General features: G+C 38.2%; 1 protein-coding gene across 1 annotated transcript; it reads right to left on the bottom strand.

Moving 5' to 3' along the window:
- Positions 1 to 4786: 4786 nt before the first annotated feature.
- Positions 4787 to 13677, bottom strand: LOC107809653 (TMV resistance protein N-like). The gene is made up of 6 exons (XM_016634307.2): positions 12814 to 13677; positions 11938 to 12219; positions 9957 to 11649; positions 9284 to 9399; positions 8732 to 8800; positions 4787 to 5431 (listed from the first exon to the last, which is right to left on the bottom strand). The coding sequence occupies exons 1-3, from the start codon at positions 13675 to 13677 to the stop codon at positions 9985 to 9987; spliced, it is 2811 nt and encodes a 936-aa protein (XP_016489793.1). The 3' UTR covers positions 4787 to 5431; positions 8732 to 8800; positions 9284 to 9399; positions 9957 to 9984.
- Between the last annotated feature and the right edge of the window lie 5248 nt (positions 13678 to 18925).

Genomic DNA, 18925 nt, shown 5'->3' with positions numbered 1-18925 from the left:
GTATGGGCGAATTAAAAAAGGAAAGGGGAAATCTCGGCCTTTGATCAAAATGATCAACGGCTTGGATTAAAAGGGAGCTGGGCGGGTCGGATAAACGGGTTGGGCTAAATTGGAATTAGGCCGTCCAATTGGGTTTCAGAATTGGGTTAATTAGGGGGAACCAATTTGGATTGAAATAAAATAGGCCAAATTTTAAATAGCCAGTTTTTCTCTTTTATTTTATAAAAAATAGTAAAAAAGATTTTAAAAGCAAATTAAAAGTACTGAGCCAATTAATAATATATAAATACCAATTTAAAAATATTGGAACCGATTTTACAATTATAAAATGCTATTAATCTTAAAGTAGACTACAATTGCAATTATATGCAGTTTAGCTTTTAAAATACCAAATAAATTTGTAAAAAATATACAAAAATTATCATAATTATATTTTGGTATAAATATGGGAATGAAATAAATTATTCACCAGAATTGATGATTTTTGGGAATAATTATGGATTTTGCACTGCTAAAATAGACAATAAATTGATTTTAAAAATCTTAAAAATTAGGGGAAAATGCCAAAACTTCTGGGCATGCTTATATATGCATGCCCATGCTATTTTGAAAGTGTTTTGAGTATAAAAAATACATAGGAAAGAATTGGGTATCAACATGCGGTAGTCCATGCATACCCTCCAACCGGTGACGGTTCTAGTAGGAATCAACTCATTTTGTGAATTTGTAACCACGATCATGCCACCCTTCTTCGATACATATTGCACCGGTGAAGTCCAAGAGCTATCATAGATTGGGTACACAACCCCGGCATCCAACCACTTGATCACCTCCTTTTTCACAACTTCTTGCATTGCCTTGTTCAACCTCCTTTGATGTTCCAAGGAGGGCTTTGCATCATCTTCCAAAATAATCTTTAGCATACAGAATGCGGGGCTTATCCTCCGAATATCAGCTAAAGTTCATCCAATTGCCCTTTTCCGCTTTTGAAGCACCGCCAATATGGCATCAACCTGCATGTTAGTAAGGCAAGAGGAAAGAATAACTGGCAAAGTAGAATTTGAGCCTAAAAACTCATACATGAGGTATGGAGGCAGTGGTTTCAACTCCAACACCGGAGGCTCCTCAATTGAAGGTTTTGTTGGTGGAGTCTTCCTATTTTCAAGGTCCAAAGATAATTTCCTAGGCTCATAAGAGTAAGAGCTCATCCCATGTAAAGCATTCACGCACTCCACTCGGCCCTCAACATCATTGACATCAAGATTCAACAATACGGTCTCCAAAGGGTCCTCCACATTGATCATTGCACTGGTGTCATCAACTATCACTGCTATGACAAGGTCCACAAAAGAGCACATCTCCGTACTGTTGGGTTGCTTCATTGATTTGCAAACATGAAAGACCACTTTTTCATCACCCACCTGGAAGGTGAGTTCCCCTGCTTCCACATCAATTAAGCCCTTCCCCATAGCAAGGAAAGGTCTCCCCAAAATGATAGGAACTTCATAATCCACCTCACAATCCAAGATCATAATGTCAGCTGGCAAGATAAATTTGTCCACCTGGACAAGCACATCATCAATAATACCCAATGGTCTCTTCATCGTTCTATCTGCCATTTGTAATCTCATGGAAGTCAGTCTCGGCTGCCCAATACCCAAAGTCTTAAAAACGGAATAGGGCATCAAATTGATACTAGCCCTAAATCACATAAAGCTTTAGCAAAATACGCACTCCCAATGGTGCAAGGAATGGTGAAAACACCGGGATCTTCAAGCTTCGGGGCCATTGAATGCACTATTGCACTAACTTGGTGAGTTATCTTTATAGTTTCACAATCCATAGATCGCTTCTTTGTTACCAAGTCCTTCATGAATTTAGCATTGCCCGGCATTTGTTCAAGAGACTCCACCAAAGGCACATTGATGGATAAACTCTTCATCATGTCAATGAACTTTTTAAACTGATTTTTATTTTTCTGCTTCGCGAGCCTTTGAGGATAAGGCGGAGGTGGCCTTGGCAAAGGAGCCTTGGCTTTAGGCACAACCGGCTCTAGCATGTCTATTATGTGTTTCCTAGACGGGTTCACATCATTTTGAGTTTCCACCTTGACATCTTGAATATCAATCCTCACTTCTCCATTCACATTTTCATCAATCACATTTTCAACCACCAAAGGAACTTCACCTTCTTGCAACTCAACATCATCATCCACAATTTGCTTTTGTGTGGAGGCATTCACATCACCTCCTCTCCCACTTTTTGTTGTAACCGCCATAACATGGTTATTCCCACCCTTCGGGTTCACTACCGTATCACTTGGTAGAGCACCCTTAGGGCGAGTATTTAAAGACTGTGAGATTTGACCAAACTGCACCTCCAAATATCTAATAGAGGTATTGTGGGAAGCCAACTGAGCATCCGAGACTGCATTCTTCTTCATCATCTATTCGAACATCATTTCAATTCTCCCCATATCATTGCTAGAAGAACTAGGACCTTGAGATAGAAATGGGGGTGGATTGTTCGGTTGTTGGTACATTGGGGTCCTTTGAAAGTCTTGCCCCCGGTTTCCTTGGTTTCCATTATTCCATCCACCTTGATTGTTATTACCACCCCAATTGTTGTTATTACCATTCCAATTTCCTTGGTTGTTTTTATTGTTGTTCTGATTGCCCCAGTTGTTGTTTTGGTTGTTGTTCCCCCAATTACCATTGCTTTGTTGTTGATTGCCCCAGTTGCCTTGGGGTCTCCATTGTTGTTGGTTGGAAGAATTTTCCCTTTGGCCTTGATAATTATTCACGTATTGCACCTTTTCACTTTGTTCATCATAACCATCATTTTGAAATCCACCACAATCATTGTCGAATTGCTCCAAATTCCCTTGATTTTGTTGCCCTCTTTGTCTTCTTTTGTTGACAAGGATGTTGACACCCTCCACGAAATTCACTTGGCGAGGATTTTGAACTTGTTTCAACTGTTCCTTTGCTAGTTGGTTTATCGTAGTTGTCAAATCAGCTATAGTCTGCCCATGATCATGTAACTCCTTGTGCAAATGAGTAACTGTGGGGTCGCCCTGGGGCACATTGGCTCTACTTTGCCACGTAGAAGAAGTGTCAGCCATCTCGTCAGGAATATCACATGCCTTATCATATGACAACTTCATAAAGTTGCCCCCAGCAAGTTGGTTCACTATGCATTGGTTTGTTGTGTTAATGCCCCGGTAGAAGGTTTGTTGGATCATCGCCTCGGTCATATCATTATTGGGGCATTCTTTCACCACTGTTCTATAACGCTCCCAAATTTCATGCAAAGGTTCTGTGGGCTCTTGCTTGAAGGCCAATATCTTATCTCTCAATTCTGCCATATGCCCTGGTGAAAGAAATTTTGTAATGAACTTGTCCGCCAACTCATCCCAAGTAGTGATAGAATGGTTGGGAAGTCGCTCGAGCCAATCCAATGCCTTCCTTCTAAGTGAGAATGGGAAGAGTCTCAACCTAAGAGCATCCTCGGACACATTAGTTTGCTTGCTCCCCCAACATGTATCCACGAACCCCTTGAGATGTTTGTAAGCATTTTGATTTGCAGCGCCCGTGAAATGCCCACGCTACTCTAGCAAAGTCAGCATCACATTGGTTATTTGAAAATTTGCCTCCCGGATTCGGGGTGGGACAATAGTACTTGCATAGCCTTGGTTTGGAAGAACTCTAGGAGCCGCTCTTAGAGGTGGCAGAGGAGGGTCTAAAATATTGTCATTTGAATTATCATTGGCCTAGCGGCCTCTACGTTGTCCTTGAGGTACAAGAGGCACCTCATCATCTCTAACAACATCTACCTCCTCCCACGCACTCACATTTCCAAGAGGGTCATTGGCATTGTTTGCTGTCATTTGGTACCTGAAGTTGTGACACACACGAATTAGTAACAAAGAAGGAAAGAAGAACAATACACAAAACTATTTAGATAGATATCCAAAACCGTTAGCTCCCCGACAACGGCGCCAAAAAGTTGATTGAGGCCAACCCTGCACTACTATTGTGTAGCGAGAGAGGTTCGAAGCAGCTTTTACCCGATTAAGGTGGGGATCGATTTCCACAGGGAGCTAGAAGCTGGAGTTGGGTGTCTATCTAAAGTGGAGTTGTGTAAGTGTTCCAAATTGCACTTCTAAACATTTTTGGGTTTTGATTTACTTCTAATTATATAAACTACAATGCGCAATTAAACTAGAATAAGCTAAGAGTAAACTATTGCGAGTTGTTCAAATGGTTAAAAGGCACTAGGGTAGTGACTTTCGCCTAGGTGGTCAATTGACGGGTACTTGAGTCTAAGTCATGATTGACACATTTGGGGAGTATGATATAACCATTTCACGATTTTACCCACTCTACACCTCTAGGTGATTCGAGTGATTTTGCCTGAATTGACTTTTTCAAGACCAATTGGGTATGCAAACTTGCACAAGCAATCTAGGTTCAAGTCGGGTATTACTATCTCTAGATTTAACCCTTTAATTGGGGCTATCAATCTCTTACGCCTCAATTCCTTGTTGGACGAATTTCAGAGACTTAGACTCTCTTTCTCAAGAAGAGCCAAAATCAACTAAACACAAACTAGTATTTGCAACCACTAATTCAGAAAATAAACATGAAATTAGTCCAAATATCAAATATCCATAGACAATCAAGCATCAAAATACAAGATCCATCAATTACCCACACTAGGGTTGAGCCACAACCCTAGCTTATGGGTCTAGCTACTCATAATTAGAGAAGAAAACAAAGAAATAGATGAAGAAAAACTGATATTAATTAATTGCTAAGATAAACTAGAAGATTCAATGTTGAAATGAAGCTAAAATTGCCCAAAATAGCAAAAGAAACGGAATTCACGAGCGCAGCTCAGTACAAAAACTATCTGATGACCTAAAAATGGGAAAAGAAACTATTTATACTAAGTTAAAAAATCTGGACAAAAATACCCCTGCGGGGCTAGTGCGGACCGTACAAAATCACGTGCGACCGCACTAAGGATCTTGACTTAAAATCCAGCTCTCTAAACTCGGGCAATGCGGACCACACAGAATCGAGTGCGGCTGCGGTGGCTTTTAGTGCGGTCCGCATGAAATGGAGCGCGGACCGCATTGAGCTTCAATCTCCAAATTGGCACTTCTCTGATCCTTGGCTTTGCGGACCGCACTAAATCGTGTGCGGCCGCAGTGACTCCACTGCGGACCGCAGTAAATCCCATGCGGTCGCATTGCCTGTTTTGCCTGAGTTGCATACTCTTTGAACCTCACTTGTGCGGACCGCACAGAATGGTGTGCGGCCGCACTGGCCCTATTTTGCCTGAGCTTTATCTTGTCTTGATACTTGTGCAAGTTTCACTCCTTTTTGAGCTGATCTTTGACATTTTGTCACCTTGTTGATCAAACCTGCAATCAAGCACAACTTGTGAGCCTTTGAGACTATTTTGTACACATTTTTAATCAAAACTTAAGCAAGAAGGAGTATAAAATGCATCAAAATCCCTAGTTATCAGTCATCTCCAATAGTGAAAGGGCATTAAGTGATTGCAACTGCAGACAAATCCACAGTAAAGCTAATTTAAAACAGGAGAAGTTTTTTAAAAAGGGTGCTAGTGATCAGTCAGTTAAGTCATACAAAGGCAGAAGAGATGAACACATTCTCCAATTTCTAGGAATTCTATAGATGCCTGGATATTAACTTACTTAGAAGAATCAACTACTGTAATATGTACACCAAAAGGTTTGTGGAGCACCTCACTTCAGACAACCCACACTCCCTCACTCCCTGCACCAAATTCTAACATATGCTTGCAAGTCAAAACTTGAAGAGCAGGGCGGCAAGCCCAAGGGAGTGGTCACATCGAGTACGTCCTGATACGCTATGATGCCCCGGAGTGGCTAGGAGCGAGTCAAGTCTTTATCGAATCTACTCAACGAAGAGCAGTGCAGACGTAAATGATATTATCACGACCCCTCTTTTTGTACCGCTAGGGATGCTTAATGTCACTTTGTCAATTAGCATTACCTGCCTTTTATCCTAGTGAACAATGTTTCACCGATTAGGCGGGGACAGAATTCGAACTTGTAATTTTTAGGTCGATAGCCTGATGAGTTGACCAATTCCTCTACCTCGCATTCTCTTTCTTTCCTGTGAATTCAAACCACACAATGATTTTTCAGTCTAATTGAGCTACCTAAACCATTTGAAAAAAGTCTCCTTTCTTTATGTATTTTGGCTGCGACCTGAGTTTCCTTTTGAATTTTAGTTTAGCTGAGCTGCATGAACCACTTTGAAATAATTCTCCCTTCTTTATGTAAATTTGACTACAGCCTGAATTTTCTTTTGCATGTACACAGACATATTCAAAAGTGTTTCATCTTCACTCTGTTAGTCAAAAATGAAACAGCACGAGTTTTCTTGCAGCTACTATGCGTCAAAGAATCTCCCTATCGAACCCCAGTAAAATTAACTGATGAAATACAACCACCATGGAACGGTTTTCCCTACATATTTAGATAACATTGCAAATGGAAAAACAGCTCGGATCAGGTCTCTGTACGTTTATCAGTTTAGGAGTGAGACAAGGATACTCAAAATCTGTTTTTATCTCTTAGCCAGAAGTTGAATTTTCAAAAAAGCAGTTGAACTTGGCATAAGGTCATATTTGAATGTCACATAGATGAAGCTTACTCATGTTCTGTTTGTAATTTAGGCATTTTCTCAAATTGCAGAGAAACATATCTCCTTCATCACGAACACTGCAATTTTGGCGGACTGGTTTAAGAATAGGTATCTGTGAGACACCTTTCAGATAAGTAAAGAATTATCATGAATGGGAGTAGAAATATGGGTGGAAATAGAAGATGGTGCACATTCAAGCACCTCCATTATAGGGAGTTGTTCATGGTCTACATTGCAAAAACCCATCCTTGTTTTTCTTAGTGTTATCAAAGGCGCGCTTAAGCCCTAAAGCGAGGTTCAAAATGATATGGTGTCCATCTCATTCAAATGTTGGTAGCCAATTTTGTTGACTTGGTTTGGTTTGGTAGCCAACCTTGTTGAATTAGTATAATTTGGTAGCCAACCTTGTTGAATTAGTATAATTTGGTAGCCAATTTTATTGACTTGGTTTGGTTTGGTAGCCAACTTTGTTGAAATTGTAAAAAGGGTGTGTAAATTGTCAAATATTGTAGGCTTTAGAGAGTGATGTTTTGGCTATAAAAGGAGAGCCTTAACTCTCATTTCTAAACACCAACAAAGAGAGAAAAGAGAGAGCAAAGTATTCCATAAACTATAAGAAAATAGTTTGTGAAGAAAAATAGAGTGTGAGAGATATTGTAGTGAGGTGGAAAAAGCAAAAGAGTGTTTATTTCTTTTGAGGGTGTAGTGGTCTTAGGAGTATTTTTACTCGTTACTACACAGTGTAAAATTCCTCGCTATAGTGATAACAGTTGCTCTTCTTGGCCGTGGTTTTTCCCTTATTCAAAAGGGTTTCCACGTAAAATCTTGGTGTCATTATTGCTGCATTTCTATTCTTGCTGATTTAACCATAACTTAGTGTTTTGCGCTTATCACTAATACCGTGAATACTATTTTTACGGGGTTTATTCCCAACACAAAATATGTTGAGCGCTTCACCTCGCGTAGCGGACACTTAATTATTGTCATCAAGGCTTTAAGGCATACTTATCCTTGCCAATGAGAATAATCCTGAAGAGACGATACTAAACAATTGTTATTTCAATTTATCATAAATCTTCTTCAATTTCTTTGTTCATATATTTGATATTCATGGTTATAGATATTAGTTTTGGACTACACATACATATTTGTCATTTTTCTCCATTTAAGGCTTTCTTCATTAGAGCTCACGCTTTATTTGTGTTTTGCGCTTAAAGTCCCAATAAACCTTAGATATTTTTTGCGTTTTTCGCCTTTTGATAACACTGATTTTCCTGTTGTCGTGCTAACAATAAGAAGAAATAAAGGAAAATTACTCTCTTTCTAGTAGTTTTGTGAGGTAATGAAAATTCACACGTGTTTCAATATAATAGTCCTAACTTTTAAAATTTTCCAATTTAGATTTATTTTATATGGGTTCCAAGTGATTTATTTTGATTTCTTAAACCAAAATACGATCAGATTCGAAATTGAAATATGTTATTTGTAGTGTAATCAAAAACATTTATATAGATTTTGAGTAAATTCCACCATGTGTTGGTAGAAAATGTTATGAAAACATGACATTAGTTATTCCATTAAATCGATATTGTTAATGGTGCAACGAAAAAAGTATTATTGTTACGGGAATTGTGAATTTAAAAGTTAAAAAGGAGAAATGGATATTGTCACGCGAACAAACACATATTGTATGATTTTTTTTATTTTTATGGTACACTGGAAAAGACTAAAAAGATTTAAAATTGTTCTTAAGCTACTTGACTTAAATTGTATTAGATGAATTACTGCACACAGTCTTGAAAGGAAAAGGCTTCTAAGTAACATTTGGTATAATAAATTTGGTATAACACTCAATATTTTGCAAGAAATTTGAAAGCTCGTGCGCCTTTAACTCTACCACAAAGCCGTCATTGTAAATATTAATCAAAGAGTATTTACTTGTGGTAAATATATTATCGTTGCTTATTTTCACTTTTTCCTTAAACAACCATAAAAGAACAGAGAGATCATAAGGGAGAACAAACCTCAACTTCATCTCATACTCAGCTTTCTCCATTGTCTCACGCTGTGCTGCGTCAATTGTTTCGACCTCCCTACCATAACAAGAGAGATATTTGTATTTAAAAGTTAAATCAGAGATTTTTCCCTAATATAACAATCAGAGTAAGCCTAAGATCTCCCCAAATGTAACAATCAGAGAGCCAAAGAAGTTTAGGTACATGTCCTTATTAAAGATTCCGATTAACCAGTGTGAATAAAGGAAATAAGAATTAAACTATTCATCTTCTCGAATGAAACATGATATATCAACCAGTGTTATCAAATGCGAAAAGTGTAAAAGAGCTCTAAGGTCCGTTGGGGTTTAAGCGCAAATAAAGCGGGGGCTTTATATTGAAGAAAGGCACAAACGGAGAAAAAAACACAAATATGTAGGTGCAGTCCAACATTAATAATTATACGCATGAATAACAAATATATGGACACAGAAATTGGAAAAAAAGAATTACGATAAGTGAAATATTAATTATTTGGTGTAGCCTCTTCAGGGTTACGCTCATTGTCAAGGAAAAATATACCTTAGAGCCTTGATGACGACACTGAAGAGCCATCTAAGCGAGGCGAAGCGCTCAACATGTTTTGCGCCTCACTTCGGGACTTAAGCGATCTTTAAGCGTGCCTTTACTGATATCAACTGAAAAGGATAACTAATTAAAGATACAAAATAGTTTATTTCATTGAGAGCCAATTAAATTGTAAAAAGAAGCATCATAAATGAACAAGTCGAAAATACAAATTTGAATTTAGCATAGAAAGCTAACATTCAAGAGTTGAAAATGGGTTGCCTGCACTTTTGACATCTTTTCAACATGGATGATTAACTTTATGGCATCCATAATTTAAACAGTGGGCTATTTGTTACTTCATCTCCATTTCCCTCAATCTGTAGTATTATCTTTTCACTTTAGAGGTGACAAATTTTCATGTTCAAATTCTTGAATATCGAGTACTTTTAGGAAATAATTGGATTAAGATCACACGATTTCAAGATCTGATTTGAGCATAAAATCCAACGAATAGGGGAAAGAAAACGTAAAAGGAAAGAGTAAGAAAGAATGAGAAGAAAAAATATAGTATTGTTTTTGGAAGAAGACTTTGTAGCTAATAGAAGGAGAGAATTACATAAAAAGAGAAAACACAAAATTTCAATACCAAATAAAAAAAAAACAAAACAAGGCATGAGGTACATACCAGTATTTGAGCTAAAATCCAACGAATATTAGAAATGTGACCGTTGTTTCTTAGAAGAGGAGGAGGAACTGGCTTCATTGGTCACCGAGTAATGATGTTCACTATTGTTATATCGGGTCCTCCTTATGCCAGTGGAATGATCTGTTGGTTCATTGTTATTTTCCCTCATTTGTGACAAGGCCTCAGCCTCAGCTTCTTCTTTATACAACAAACGAAGTCCATACTCCTTCATTTCTCCAGAAAAAGATAGCCTAATAACTCCATAGTCATTTGGTGTTTTTCCATTTGCCTTAGATGTATCCCATAAGACAGCAAGAGGTACCAACAAAAAATGAATATCAAAAAATGTAGCGAAGAAATGTATATCCTTTACTGAATTGTCGGATGATTCTGTATCACATTCTGAATGGTTGGATAAAGCAAGTTTCCGGGTCATCCACGACATCCCGTCATCACATACGGGAATCAATTGAGCTATGGTGTCAATTAAGATGCCATCGTAACATAGAGCAAATCCCAAGAATTTATCAGGTATGTACCAATTTTCAGGCAAATTGACTGATACACTTCTATCCCTTCCTTGTTGGAGGAACCAATTTGGGATCTTATTATAAGGATGCACAATGGTAAACACACTTTCGGACAAGGAATCTGAAGCAGAGATGTCATGCCTTAAGGAAGAGATATTCTGAAACAGGACATGAGTAAACAAATTATATATAGAATCATTGCGTGCATCATCAAGTTTCACCCTCTGTAGTTTCTTTCTCTTTGTTACTAAATCATGGATAAATTTCATAGCCATATGACAATCTACATGCAATTCATTTAATTCAGGGGGAATTTCTGGTAGCTGTGTAAGCCTCTCGCAATATGATAAGTCTAAGGATCGAAGAGCACCAAGTTGGGCTATGCTTCGAGGCAAATGCTCAAAATTATTTCCATTGAGATTCAAATATTTTAAAGAGGATAAGGATCCAATGTCTTCCGGAAGTCCTCCATCTATTAGATTGCAGTAACTGAGATCCAGATCTTTCAATGACCATAATCCTTCAGCCACTGGAGGGAACTCAAAGTGCACTTCGATGTCTCCGGAGCACCTAAAGCTCAAGCTGTTAAGTTTGTTCAAGCGTACGATGGAAGACGGAGGTCGTGAAATTAGAGTATCACTGGCATAAAGCACCTCCAAGTTGTCTAAATCCCCTATCTCTTCTGGCAAACTTTCCAGGCTTGAGCAATCAGACACATATAATTGAACCAAACTTTTCAGCCTACAGATGCTGCTTGGAAGAACTACAAGGTTTTCCATATCGCTCAAATCTAGGCAGGTAATACGAGTCTGGTAGTGAAAACTAGATGATGGTAGTTCACTTATCCCAGATCTCATGTGAATCGGTGTCTCCAGCTTCATTCTCCCGCGGAATTCTGGAAATTTCTCTAAACTTGAGCAACCTGGTAAATCCAAATGCTGAAGAGATTCCACGTTAACACATGGAAACCTCTCAAGGCTTTGACACCCCCTCAAATCTAACCGAATGAGTTTGCTGCAACATCCCAAGGAATGGTGAACCTCTTCAAGATTAAAACAAAAAGACAGATCCAAATACTCCAAATTTGGCATCCCCGTGAAATCTGGTGTTCGCATCAGGCTTTCAGAGCCCGTGAGATTTATCGTCCGTAGAGACGGCAAATGCTGTTCAGAACATACAGAATGAGATAGAGAGAGGGAAAAAAAGAACCTATTTTGCTACTCCACAGGATTCCAATAATATAAATTACAATAATTTTTTTGAGATGGAAACACATTAACTTGAGCTTATGGAATTAATAACTTTTGTTCATTTAAAGACATGCATTGTAATTCTAGCAAAAATAGAAAGTACCTCAAATAATACGTGACAAAAGCAATAATATTTGTTCCTTATCACTAAAATAAAGTACAAAGATAGTTAGAGAGAAAAATAGAACTCAACTATTGTACCTTTGTTTCCATCCATAAATAATGCAGTGAACTACGCGAGAGTTCAAGGTGAACAAGCATTTTGAGATCAAATGTAGATGGCAATGACTCCCAAGGATAGTCATCCAAGACAAACCAACGCAAGTTGTTGGGCAGATACTCAATGGAACCATCATGGCTAGTACTGGACAGATACCTCTTTATGTGTAATATCCTAAGCCTTTTCATATTTTTCATGGCATCATTGCTAAAGTATAGGCCAAAATCATAATGAACCCAAATTACTTCCACTGACATGGTCCCCTGGTAAGAAGATCATTAGGATATACTGATGTTACTTTAGAGAAATATTTTTTGCAATTAGTTCTGTAGTTTTATTTTCTAATATTACATTTTTATTAGAAGTTCATTAGAGTCAAGTTTATAAGCTTTTCATGTTGCGATAGAAAGAAATCGCAATTGAAGCAATACCAACAAATTGTAGTGACTTTTTAAAATAAAAATAAAAAACAATGCTAAAGTGAATCAGTGATTGAATTATTATGTAATAAAATGTCATAAAATTTTCAAGTTAATCCAAAGAATGAAATTGGATCAAACAGATTAAGTGGCTACTACCTAGACGAATCAATCCGGCAAAAAATATAAGAAAAATGAATTAGGCAATGTAAATTAAAGAGTCTACTTAACGAATTAGGCAATTAATGTTTTTTTACTAATTAGGCAATTAATATGACTTTTGCTTCTCCTACTAACTAAAGTAAACAACTAAAATTAATGAAGTACATGTAAGACTATGAAGCAAGATGAACAAATAATTGGAATTGACATGCCCTATGTGTCTTTGGAATATAAACATTAGAAATTAAATATTATTGCATTGCTTAGCCTACTTACTGCATTGTTGTTCATCACTTCTTCGACATCCTCGGCGAGCCATAGTCTGCTACGTTCTCCAGGATCTTTTTTAAAATTCACTATATATTTACCCATATCCTGTATTAAGTCATGCATTTCAACCTGATTATATTCAGAGATGAACACAAGAGATTTTTCAATTAAGACATCCAATCCATATTCAGCTCCAAAATGACAACTCTTGAGAACTTGCATGATGTAATCTTTTTGTCTCCCTCGGAAGAAGCATGCTATATCTAGGAACATCTCTTGTTGCATGGACTCTAATCCATCATAACTAATTTTCAGCTTTTCAACAATTTTTGAATTAGGATTAATTTTCATTTGCTCTATAGCACTTTTCCACACAGTTATATCCCTCTTATGTAAGGAAGAACCCCACACTTTGAGGGCTAAAGGAAGGCCTTTAGCATGATTTACTACCTCCAATGAAAGCTCCTTAAAACACTCATCTGGAACCTCTTTTTTGAAAGCATGTTGATAGAACAATTGAATGGCTTCATGATCAGGTAGTGCAGTCACTTCATATATTATATCATTCTTCCCAATCAAATGCTTGTCTCTAGTTGTTACAATAATTCTACTGCCATTACCAAACCAATCAAGATCACCTGCTAAATACTCCAAATAATGATCTTTATCATCTATGTCATCAAGCACAATTAGGACCTTCTTAGAACGAAGTCTACTAGCCATTTGGTGCTTTCCATCGTCCTCATTATTGTAATTAGCATTTTCCCTTAAAAGTTCAAAGAGAAGGGTATTTTGAAGAGAATGCATTCCACGTTTTTGAAAAAGAGAAGCAAATCCAGAAGCAGACTTAAAGATATTGAGTGCTATCATTGCAGGAAGAGAGGGCATACAAAGAAGTTTTGCCGGATTTTGAAAAAGGAGAATAGAGACAAGGAAGAACAGAAAGAAGATGGCAATCGTGTGGCCAGCGTCACTACAGAAGATCTTTTTACAGTCCTTGATGCGGATCTGATAAATATTACTTGTGATGAGTCAAGCTGGGTTGTGGACAGTGGTGCCGCATCTCATGTGACATCAAGGAAGGAATTTTTCTCATCCTATACTCAGGGTGACTTTGGAACTCTGAGTATGGGTAATGAGACTGTATCTAGGGTGGCTGGTGTTGGAACGATTTGTTTGGAAACTAGTATTGGAACTAAACTAGTTTTAAACAATGTAAAGCATGCACCTGATGTTCGTTTGCACTTGATCTCTGTTGGTGTTTTGGATGATGAGGGATATGTCAGTACCAATGGTGCTGGAAAGTGGAAGCTCACTAAGGGCTCCATGATTGTGGCTCGTGGGGAAAAGCGTCGTGGTCTATACTGGACTACGGCCTCTACCTGTGTTGATATGGTGAATGCCGTTGAGAGCCATAACTCTTCAACGTTATGGAATAAGAGGCTTAGCCACATTAGCGAGAAAGGACTAAATGTTCTGGCCAAGAAGAAATTGTTGTTAAATTTTGAAAGTGCAAAATTAGAAAAATGTGAGCACTGCTTGGCTGGAAAACAAAAAAGAGTTTCTTTCCAGTTTCATCCTCCTTCAAGAAAGACAGAGTTGCTTGAGTTGGTGCATTCAGATTTATGTGGTCCAATAAAGACAAGAACTTTGGGTGGTGCACTTTATTTTGCTACCTTTATTGATGATTGTTCAAGAAAACTTTGGGTGTACATCTTGAAGACTAAAGAATAAGTGTTAGGTGTCTTTAAGCAGTTTCAGGCTTCAGTTGAAAGAGAAACTGGAAAGAAGCTGAAGTGTATTCGTACTGATAATGGTGGTGAATATTGTGGACCGTTTGACAAATACTGCAAGTAACAGGGTATCAGACACCAGAAGACTCTTCCTAAGACTCATCAGCTTAATGGTTTAGCAGAAAGGATGAACAGGACATTGATGGAAAGAGTCAGATGTTTGCTTTCTAAAGCAAAGTTGCCGAATTTTTTTTGGGGTGAGGCTTTGTTGACCGCCGCACATGTTATTAATCTATCCCCTGCGGTTGCTTTGCAAAGTGATGTTCTAAACAAATTTTGGTATGGCAAGGATATTTCCTATGACCACTTGAAAGTGTTTGGTTGCAAAGCTTTTGTACATGTGCCTAAAGATGAGAGGTCAAAATTAACTGCCAAGACAAGGCAGTGCATCTTCATTGGTTATGGCCTTGATGAGTTTGGTTACAGGCTATATGATCCAATTGAGAAGAAGGTTGTGAGAAGCCGTGATGTTATCTTCGTGGAGGATCAAACCATTGAAGATATTAACAAAGCGGAGAAGTTAAAATCTTCAAGTTCTGAAGGTTTAGTTAATCTTGATCAAGTTCCTCATACAAATGGGGATGACACTGGTGGGCTCAATGATATTGTTCGCATTTTTGTTTGCGCATGTTTATTTTTAAATTAGTTAAAAATACAAAAAAATACATATTGCAGGCATCTAGGAATTAATGGTACATTTAGGAATTAATTAACCATAATTTGGTTTTTAAAAGCGAAAATCACAAAAATAGGCATTTTATTCTATTTTGTTGTCATGGTAATTTTATTAAATGTTTTAATTCATGTGATAACTGTTGTTAGATGTTAATTAATATTTGTGTAGTTTAATTTTGGTTTTTAGGAATTTTTGTTTAATTATAAGAAGGAAAATATCGGATTTGGGCCAAAAATTCAACTGAAATCAGGCCCAAACCAATACAATGACCCAGTCCAAAACCAGGCCTTCCAGGGACGCCCCCAAATGATGCCGCATAGGGCGTTTGATCTGAGCCGTTCATCCATACTCATCCAACGGTCCACAATCGCGCCCGTAACCCGACCTGCTTACCCGGGTCGACCCAGCCCCTCATTAAAACCAAACGATCCCGTTTCTACACCAAACGACCCTGTCCTGTCCCTCACCAATTAATCCAAGCCGTTGAGATCATTTGATATAACGACTCAAGTTAATTTCCACGTCCCATATATAAACCCCTCATCATACCCTTCGCCCCCTATCCGACCCCCCCTTTCCATCGTCTCTCTCAAGAGACTAACCTAACACCCCTTGCCAAACCCTAGCGCCGCCCTTCCATCCCTTCACCATAAACCCGGCGGCAACGATGCAGGTGACCACCAAATTAACACCCCTAGTGCACCTCGACCCCCTGGACACGGATCTACAAACCGTTTGGGTTCGAATCAACCTACACTGTCTCGAATCTTCTTCTGAAGATTCGAGCCAAACCCTGATCTACACCAACCCACCCCAGATTCACACCAGTCATTACCCTACCCTCACTCGTGACCAAACCAAGTTTGGTTTGGTCCGAATCTACCCACAAATCCTCAAGCCCCAAATCGAACTGTTCGAACCCTAGAACACAAGAACTTTGGGAATCCGGCCAGTTTAAATGGAGGGTTGGGGTCTAATAGACCTTAATCTAAGTGTTCTCGGTTGAGAACACCTCGATTAAAGTTTGTTCGACCTCAAATGGTCAAATCCAGTTCAGGCCTGGGTCGTTCGTTGTTGAGCTTCCACAATGAGTTTTCCTTTTTCCTTTCTATTCCGTTTGAATGTTGTTTAAGTTTGTTAACATGTTTAGTTAGCTTGTTGGTATTTCTGATGTGTTCTTTCAATATCCTCCGTCTTCGTAAGACCTTTTTATTTGGTCGACTATTCTTCTGTTTATGGTTGAATACGTATGGTGATATACATACTCGATTTGATCAGTGTCGTCAAGTGTTCCATTCATGTTGTTCCTCTGTTTTGTGCAAAGTTGTCTGAAGCCATTTGGGACCCTGTTCGTATTATTTGTTTAATCGACTGATTGTTCTACGTTATAATTAGTATAGTCGATTAGATAAACGTCGTCGATTAGTTTTATAGGACTGAATGATCAAATGTCTTGATTCTGATAACCTTCATATGATTGATCGAACCATTGTCATTTAGCTGATTGTTTGAAACTATCTTTGAATGGTTTGTAGCTGCAGTGCAATAGCTGGAACTCAGTTTAGGATAGTTGTTGAGTTTGAACTTCCATAAGTTCAAATTTCAGTCTGTTGAAGTTTAGGTTAAAACAGTAATAACCAGGGGTTTAAAAGGGGTAGTTTGGGGTTTGAAAAGATCAGAAATGGTTAGTTTAAGTTGGGCTGACAGTAGAGTACAAAAGTATGATTAAACTAATGCAATAGTGGAGAACAAAACTTGATAGCATGGGATGTTAGTTGAGTATTATAATAGGCCCATAACATTTGGTAATAATAAAATGAATTGATGGGGGATTAGTTGATTGTTGTCAGCTGCCCATACCATTTTGGGCACGAAACACCTGATAATGGGGTATGGGCAGAGTTGAGGGCTAAAGGGAACAAGGCAGCCTGGTGCTTGCCTACTTTGCTTATAAATAGGCTGGTTTTAGAACAAAGAGAGGAGGGTTTTTTGGCTGGATAGTTTTTCTGGATGGACATCAGAAATTGAGAGAAATAGAGTGTTAAAGTTGAAACTCCACATTAAGGAGTTTGAGGCTGTTTTTCTGGGGTGTTTGACAAAAATCAGAAATTACTGTTTTCGTGCACCAGTCTACTGTGTTGGGACACTGTTGGATTTCAGTTTAGCTTTCCTGGTTTCTTTACTTGTTGAACACTGTTTTAGTTGAGTGTCTTGGTTTTCTGTTGGTTTGAAAGTTCACTGGTTTTCTGTTTGGTTTAAACCTGTCGCTGGTTCCTCCTACTGGTTATTATTGGGTTTTCCTACTGGGTTTGTTTGGGTTTCAAAAATCTGACTGCTGGGTTGTTTGCTGCTGAGTGTTGTTCTTCTTGTTGATGATGTTGCTGCGTATGCTACTATTCCACTGATCATTCCTCTTCTTCTTTTGCTTTCCTATACCAGGTACGCCACTGATACATTGTCAATGTAAGCTAAAAGTTGAAATATGAATACAAAAATGAAGAGTTGATGCTGTTTTTTTTTTTGCTGAGTTTTTCGAATCTGTTTCAGTCTGTATATTGAACATTAAAGTTGTATATAATAGTTCATATCTTCTATTTAGGATAATGAAGGCAGTCTCCATGTATAATTAAACCTCGCGTATGGTTGCTTGGTATCACCCTATGCATGTATGTTGGTAGATAGAAAGAAGTGAGAATGTAGTAAGCGATATCTGGAATTTTAGTTGTGTTTGTGATTAGCATATCTTCTAACGCATGTTAAGTGTTAAATGGTCCATTGCTAGTTAATCTTACTCCATTTAGCGGGCTGTCTCGCTATAACTTGCAACAGTACCATTAGAATAAAATAACAACAGTTTCCATTTCAACCTTATAAATGTTGGGCCTGAGTCGAATGAACTAATAGGCCCTTATAGAAAAAGGAATGGCCCAGGTCCAGTCCATACAGTGTGCGTTGGGCCTGGGCCCATGATATCTAAACGACTGTCCAGGCACGCGGTCATGTTCCGAATTTGGCAAATCATATTCGGAACCCGACTATAACTAACTTGTAAGCATGTAAATAAAGTTGGATCGTTCTTCTTCTTTCATTATTGGAGATAAACTCAATAAAAAACATAGTCGCTATAGGACGACCTTTTAAATAAAACGAGACGAGCCTCGCCAAAATAAAATGCAAATTGCGGGGCCCTCAATAATTGGTCATAATAAATACTTAGAATTTGGGATGGCCTGTTTGGTGAATTTCACTGCCTTCCCCAAAGATAATAACGCGTTAGACTCTATAGGCGCGATTTAATTAATCTTACCTTCTTAAACTCGGGTGTGCATTTCATGCGACCCAAATCCAAATCCCAAAACATTGAATAAAATATGTTCCAGATTGTGGGTGTATTTCATGTGACGCAATCCAAAGACATGTTTTAAACGATGTTCACATTCCTTAAAAAATATAATGAAAGCGGTAAAGAGTTAAAATTTGCACATGAGCTCATAATTGCATAAAATTAGATAAACAAGCCGAATGTGACAATTGAGCGACCGTGCTAGAACCCCGAAACTCTGGAATGCCTAACACCTTCTCTCGGGTTAACAGAATTCCTTATCCGGATTTCTGGTTCGCGGACTGTAATACAGAGTCATTCTTTTCC

The sequence above is a fragment of the Nicotiana tabacum genome, chromosome 13 (genome assembly GCF_000715075.1).
Source record: "Nicotiana tabacum cultivar K326 chromosome 13, ASM71507v2, whole genome shotgun sequence".
Taxonomy (NCBI): domain Eukaryota; kingdom Viridiplantae; phylum Streptophyta; class Magnoliopsida; order Solanales; family Solanaceae; genus Nicotiana; species Nicotiana tabacum.
Note: the sequence above shows the minus strand (reverse complement) of the source record. Positions and strands in the feature narration are given on the sequence as shown.